This window comes from Alosa pseudoharengus, unplaced genomic scaffold, assembly GCF_046254945.1.
Source record: "Alosa pseudoharengus isolate Yale_2024_CS ecotype anadromous, Long Island Sound unplaced genomic scaffold, YU_APseudo_1.1 YU_APseudo_1.1_scf_7, whole genome shotgun sequence".
NCBI lineage: Eukaryota > Metazoa > Chordata > Actinopteri > Clupeiformes > Clupeidae > Alosa > Alosa pseudoharengus.
In genome coordinates, this window is record NW_027468859.1 from 38683527 (window position 1) to 38690716 (window position 7190).

The window sequence follows — 7190 nt, forward strand, 5'->3', positions numbered from 1 at the left end:
CTCTAGTGAGACCTTCAGCACAGATTTGACTCCAAACAAGAAAGATTTGAAACCAAGAAGCTCTCATGACAAGCACTGTGTGTAAACAGGAGAGTTCTGTACTCACGCTGGAGAGGGAGGGTCTGACGGTGGAGCACAGTGATCTGATGGACAGTTAGTCCAACTGGCCACTACACCACCCGACAGCTCGGCCTGTATAGAGAGGCGGGAAGAGAAGCCCCCGTGCTGCGTCCACGTCAGACATGATGCAGGTGGACACAAGAGATAACTCTGGGCTGGGCACACAGACTCCATTGATCTGTGTGACCTCCTCTAATGGGCTGGCTCTTCCCTCAGACACAATACATACCAGTTTATGGCCATTAGGTGTTGAGGATGCTCATTATCATATATCATTTACATTACAGCAGCAGAAACATATTTAAGACTAACAAGGAATTGAACAGCAGAAACATATTGAAGAAAAAAAGGGATTGTTTTCTTTTCTGCGATCCCATCTTGTGGAAAAGGCTTGTAACAACATGTATTTGGTCTCATAGCAACCTAGAGCAGTAATACAATAGTGCATTATGAGGGTGTTGTCTCAGTGGAGCCTCACACACCGTACCCTGCTTATGACAGTTTCTCTCAAACACACACATACACAAAATAGAAATCGCTTAGACAGAGCATAAAATGCTTATTGTTTTTTTTTTTTATTGTCAAATGGCAAATCAATGAGTTAACCAAAATGGTCATGTTAAAAAATGGGAATGGAGAAAATGAACAAGAATACTGACATTTCTTTCTTAACCATAATGTAAAACTGAACAAACAAAATATCTTTTAAGAAACATATTCTGATTCTGATTCACAGACCAGCTCCCAGTGGGCACACAGATCACATGTGATGAGTATGGTTGCTGCGCCATTCTCAGCCAACTCATTATCCACCTACTGGTTAAATAAAATATAGGAATTAAGACTGAATAACATCCGGGTCAGTAAAAGATTCAATAACAAAAAAAAAAAAAAAATCCCTACGAGGATGTGGTTCAGACATGATTGGCAGAAGGTTGTGGAAGTGCTGTGCATACAGGCCCAGAGTGATTGGTGATTATTGAGGTGCACATGAGGGCGTGGCAGGGTGGGGCAGGGCGGGGTCCTTCATCACCCCCATGCCCTACCTACTCACTTCAGTCTCGCCCTGCTGCAGACAGAGGGTGAAGGGAAAACAGTGACCTCTCTTCAACGCTACATGGCGTCACACGCAAGGAGAAAGACATATGAGATGCAACGGAATGGCTGCTTTACGGTGCTCTGCATACAGGGTCAAATAAGTGGACACTTATTGTGGACACGTCTTTCTCTTATTAAACAAACATGTCGCTCTGGTTGACACTAAATACCTGTACTGGTTGTTTCTGGGTAAAAATGTTCAAACCTTGCAATATAAGCGCAAAGAGATATGTTCAAAGGTTTCATTATTACATGTTTGGCTGTAATTACAAAAATGTAACATAAATTGCTTGTAAAATAACTCTGTTACAGCATTAGCCTTACAACTATTACGTCTGAAGAGGACACATACTTTACATGGATGAAAAAGTTAGGCTAACTAAAACTAGCTTCTTCAGAGGCAGTGCCAAACAAAGTTTCCTCCTCATGCTTGCCCGAAGCCTGTGAATGAGATGATCTTTTTTTAAAGGAATTAATACATTGACACACTAAACTTACAAGAGAATCTGCCCTTCCATTGTACACATTTTCTGTCCAAAAAGAGGAATTTGAGGACCGTTTGTGGATAGTTTCCCATCCAACTTCTAAATGTGATAATACATGGGGCAACCTTTTTAGCCATGTTGCTGGGCAACCACATAAACAGTTTAACTTATTGTGATTGACCATCATGATGATTTGCCTACCGTTAATTAAAGTTCTCTAGAAGCGGTTGCCCAATATTAACGGCAACATGTCAGAACCATGATAATAATGAGGAATACTGCCCTGCAACATTCCTCAAAAAGTTGTCCCATGTGTTATCAGGTTTAAAAACATAACAAAGTCAAGAAAATAAGCTTTTCTCTATGTGCTATCAACGCCAGAGTATTGTGTCTATCTCCAGTGCTTTCTTTATGAATTATTTCGATTAATCTTAATTACTTCATTTATTCTGATTATAATTATTTTGCAGAAGACAAATGACTTATGGCAGAGAGAACATGAAGGTGAACAAAAAAAACAAAAGAACTAAAACAGGCCAACTGAAACAAAACAAGATCTTATGAGGTTAAGCAAACAATCAGTTCATATTTACACTCAATACAACAACCTTGCCTTGCCAACCCACCCATCCCCCATCCCCAAAATCACATCTCCCCCCACCTTCCCCAGTCTTCTGGCCAGATGAGAAATCCTGCCTTCTCTAGTCCATAGTCCTTCACCTAGTCAGAGAGGGTGTGTATTTGTGTGTGTGTGTATGTGTGTGTGTGTGTGCGTGTGTGTGTGTGTGTGTGTGTCAGTACTCTGACAGCTGAGAGTTTAGTGGAGAGGCGGTTTGGAGGACTGCGGACTCTGTACACATGTCCCCGCAGGCAGGGCAGGTTTTGGGGAGAGCTGGCGGGATTGTTCCAGGGCGATCGGTAGTCCTTCCCGGCCCTGTCCAGGCCCTGAGCGCGGGGCTGGCGGGTGGGGGTGGGGGTGGGGGGGGGTGCCTGGTGTGGCGTGGCGGCGGCGCGCGGGAGCGCTGCTGGGCTTAAAGGTTGTCTCCGGGCTGGTACTGGGGCTCGGTGGCGGTGAAGTAGTCCTCCAGGAAGGCCTGCAGGTACTCGAAGGTTGGCCGCTCCTCGGGGTCCTTCTTCCAGCACTGGACCATGAGCTCGTGCAGGGAGCTGGGGCAGTCCTGGGGACACGGCATCCTGTAGCCACGCTCCACCTGCTCCAGCACCTCACGGTTGTTCATGCCTGTAAATGTGCACACACACACGCACATACGCGCACAAACGCACACGCACACATGCACATACAAACACACTCACACGCACGCACATACACACACACACACACACACACACACACACACGCACACACAGACACACACACACACACACACACACACAAAAAGACAGAGAGGCTAGGTCAGCTTTCTGAAACAGTGTACAAAGAGAAAAAAATTTCAGATTTGTTTTGCTTGCTACATCATGCAGACATGTTGGGTGGAGCTGCGAGTAACTGCCTCTCCACTCCCCTTTGAAACAGGATCTTTCCTTATCCCACGCAACCCAAACTTAACATTGTGCCCCGTTTTAATTCATTTCATATGAAAAAGAAGACACCGGCATATACAAAGAACGTAATACACACTACAAAGAGCTTAGCTGTGTCTTGTTTGTCAAGTGTCATTTTGCTGAAAGATGGGTACTGAATTCGTGTTTCTCTTAGGAATACAGAAAAATGTCTGCTCCCTTAAACTTAAAAAGGAATGGAAGACCATTAGTACGGAGTCTCAAGCAATGATTTGGTCTACTGCATTTTTTGAATATTTAACAGTAGTATGCAGCCATTCTGGATCTCGCCCATAGTCTGCAGATGTTTTCAGAACTTTCACATCTGCTGGAATGATGAAATTATCCCTAAGGTCCACCACACTCCTCAGCAACCAGACCCTCCCCTCTTTTACACACGCACAAACACTCCCTCTTTTTCTCTCTCTCTCTCTCTCTCACACACACACACACACACACACACACACACACACACACACACACACACACACACACACACACACACACCAGTCCAGCACTCTCCATCTGGTCTTAACATGTGTTTCCCCTCCCAGATAAGGCACCCAGGCGGCTACAGGCTGCAGTCCACCTCTGCAGCCCATGAGAGGGGAGGGAGGGGAGGGAGGTGCTCTTCCCTGGGGCAGCCCTGGGATTACGGGTCATGCAGGACAAGGCCTGAGCAGGGCGGCAGCACGCAACACCGCTAATTCATCCGTCAAAGACCGCTTTGTCCGAGCCCAAACAATGGGAGCGGGGCAGCAATCTAATTGTTGATGTGATGGTCTGTGCATTCCAACAAGGAGCAGTTGTTGCAACATATGCGGCATACAGAAATAGATTATCCCATGTCCTGTAGTTTAATGAAAGCAGATCTGACTGCAAGCTAAATGTAAGCAGTCCTCAAGTGTGACCAACATGTCCTAGGTTGCATTTGAGCTTTGCTCTGAGATAATGATGGGGAGCTGCAGCTGCTTACCTGGGTAGGGCACTCGTCCCTTGGTCACCAGCTCGGTGAGCAGGATGCCGAATGACCAGACGTCTGACTTGATGGTGAACTTGCCGTACAGAGCAGCCTCTGGGGCTGTCCACTTGATGGGGAACTTGGCACCTGAGGAACAGAGAGTGGGGTGGGGGACAGATTTGAGTGAGGCACTGCTGGAGTGGGCCAGCGCTAGAGCAGGCCCAGCATCAGCACTTCTCCCTGGGACTGGAGCACAATCTCACAGATGGAAGAAGGACGGCTAGTGACAGGAGTCTGAGCAAGCTGACACGGAGCAGAGACTGAGGCGGAGCCACGCAGGGAGATGAAGAAAAGCTCCCATAATGCATCATGGCCGGCCTCTCTCTTAAGAGCGGGAGTGTCTGGAGCGGAGAGTGGAGCCAGGCGTGAGGACCGGACCAGCACATGGTTGGAGCCCGACTTAGCGTCCAGCGTCCACGGCCCACTCTGATCCCACTCTCTGGCCGCCAGCCCCCGATTACCTCAGGGCGCTGGCTGGGAGCGGACAGGACGGTGGGGCCTTCAGGGACCCCCGAGGGGGGACGGGTCCAGGACCAGAGGAAAAATCCCCAAACCACATGTTGTGCGCTCTCTCTCTCTCTCTCTTTCTCTCTCGCTATCTCTCTCTCCCTCTCTCTCTCTTTCTCTCTCTCTCTCTGTCTCTCTCACGCTCGCTATCTCTCTCTCTCTCTTTCTTTCGCTCTCGCTATGTCTCTCTCTCGCTATCTCTCTCTCGCTCTCCCTCTCTCTTTCTCTCTTTCTCTCTCTCTCCACTGTTTGCTCAGGATACGCTACAGAGGACATAGCTGCCTGCAAACAGCTAGGGCAAACAACCTTAAATAACTTAATGCTAATCGCTGCCACCCTCAGGCAAAAGCACTTATGATTGTGGCTATAAATAATTAGTATGTATTTTACTCATAGCATATCAAACACAGAACATGTGTGTACACACACTTCCACCATAAAACACAAAACGCAAACTCTGTGAGCCAGGACGTGTGTTTACATGTTGGCGTTGGTGGTGGTGGTGGCTGCTGCTGCTGATCTCACCTTGCCTTGCCGTGTACTCGTTGTCCTCGATCAGCCGGGCTAGGCCGAAGTCGGCGATCTTGCACACCAGGTTGTCCCCGACCAGGATGTTGGCCGAGCGCAGGTCTCTGTGGATGTAGTTCATCCTCTCGATGTAGGCCATCCCCCCGGCCACCTGCCACCAACACAGAACGGGCCCGCAGGTCAGTCACAGGGCAGTTAGAGGTGTGTGTGTGTGTCACCTGCGATGTGCTGACCGTGTGGATCAGCTGCAGTATGCTGTGGTCCAGGCCTGGGTTTAAACGCCTCAGATTGGAAGGCGGTCATTATGCTAGCACAGAGGCTAAACCCCGCAGGTGCTAGCATGTGTTGCAAGCATGTCTCTTATAATGCCAGGAGGGAGGTTTACTTGCTGCACAGTTTCTGTGCTAGCTGGCTACCATTACATGTGCACAGTGCACACACACACACACACAGTATGACAGCAAGACGAGAAGATTTATTGGACCATGAGCATTACTCAGGTGTGGCTCACCTGAGCAGCCATGTCCACCAGGTTTGGCAGCTTCAGCCCTCGTCCTTCTCCGTCCTTCAAGAAATCCAGCAGGCTTCCTGGAGAGGCATGATATTGAACATGAGAAAGTGTCAGGCACTTGATTGCGTCTTAGAGAAAATATTGACTTTCCTCACATTCCTGGGAATGTTCTGTGACCTAAATAAATGCTGGTCGCTAATGTAGCCCAATGTGATTTGCATCAGGAGTTCCAGAGGCTCACTCAAACTAAAACATTTCTTTGTCGTGAGGCTTTGTTGTGGCTTGCTTAGATGGCCTCTTTCTTAGAACAAAAAGGCTGTTAAAAGTTAAAAATAGCAGCACAATGATGTGGTTCTGGAGAAAACATCAATGCAGGAGAAGTGGAGAGAACAGAGCTAGGGAGGTTTTAGTGGGAAGCTGTGATGAAGCTTAATATCTCTCCTCAACTTTCTCCGTAAACATTTTAACCAGGCTGCTCAAAGACAGGAATATTTAACGAGAAAGTTCTCATTCTACACTTACAAAACAGAGGATAATATTACCAGAGAATGTACCATACAAAGTGCTTAAATGGCTCTCAAAATTCTCAAAAGTTTTTATATGGTCTGTTTGAAGCATTGTTATGTCTTTGAGTGTACATTTTCTTACAAACTCTGGCCAAACTGCGTTGCCATGGCGGCGACCACTGACCTTTGCCCATGTACTCGGTGACGATGTAGATGGGCTCCTCGGACACCACAGCGTACAACTGCACCAGCTTGTCGTGCCGCAGCTTCTTCATGATCTGGGCCTCCTCCAGGAAGGACTCGGGGGACATGGTGCCCGGCTTCAGGGTCTTCACCGCCACCTTAGTGGTGCCGTTCCACGTGCCTGGCGCCCAACAGACCACACACAGGGTGAGTCTATATCCTGCCTCCATACCCAGGAGTAGAACTTTGATTTCTCAAAGAGACTCACAACACCAAAACATGGGATTCTGCTTGCCTTTACTTGACATAGATGGCCCAACTACACACCCTCTTTGATATGCACTCTCATGGATACTCCCAGGTTTACAGTTTGCCAATTTGGATTTTCAAGCCATTGCAACACCTAATGCATATTTGTGTCGTCTGGCTTGACTGAACAGGGGGATGAGGGCCTGTGTGGGAATGAGGCCCAATGCGCACTAATAACCCTGGAGTGGATAATCCTCTGCACACTGATTAAGGAGAGTCATTAAGTCACTGCAGGAGCGTCCTCTCGCTACGCCGCCATGGTAGAGTGTGCTGTATGTGCTCTAGGATTGAGATAGGGAGTGAGAGCCAGCTATATGTTCAGTCATGTATTCCTCTGAAAAGCTAAATAAACCGAAATGTCA

The 7190-nt window shown here is 47.7% G+C and overlaps 1 protein-coding gene across 4 annotated transcripts in view; it reads right to left on the bottom strand.

Annotated features, from left to right (window-relative positions):
- Positions 1–671: 671 nt before the first annotated feature.
- The window catches only part of fynb (FYN proto-oncogene, Src family tyrosine kinase b), a 48773-nt gene continuing 42254 nt past the window's right edge, over positions 672–7190 (bottom strand). For all 4 annotated transcript variants that reach the window (XM_076273154.1, XM_076273153.1, XM_076273156.1 and 1 more), the window contains 5 exons: positions 6521–6700; positions 5831–5907; positions 5317–5470; positions 4240–4371; positions 672–2943 (listed from right to left, as the gene is read on the bottom strand). In XM_076273154.1, the coding sequence (XP_076129269.1) occupies positions 2735–2943; positions 4240–4371; positions 5317–5470; positions 5831–5907; positions 6521–6700 (752 nt within the window). In that variant the 3' untranslated portion in view covers positions 672–2734. The remainder of the gene's footprint in view (positions 2944–4239; positions 4372–5316; positions 5471–5830; positions 5908–6520; positions 6701–7190) is intronic.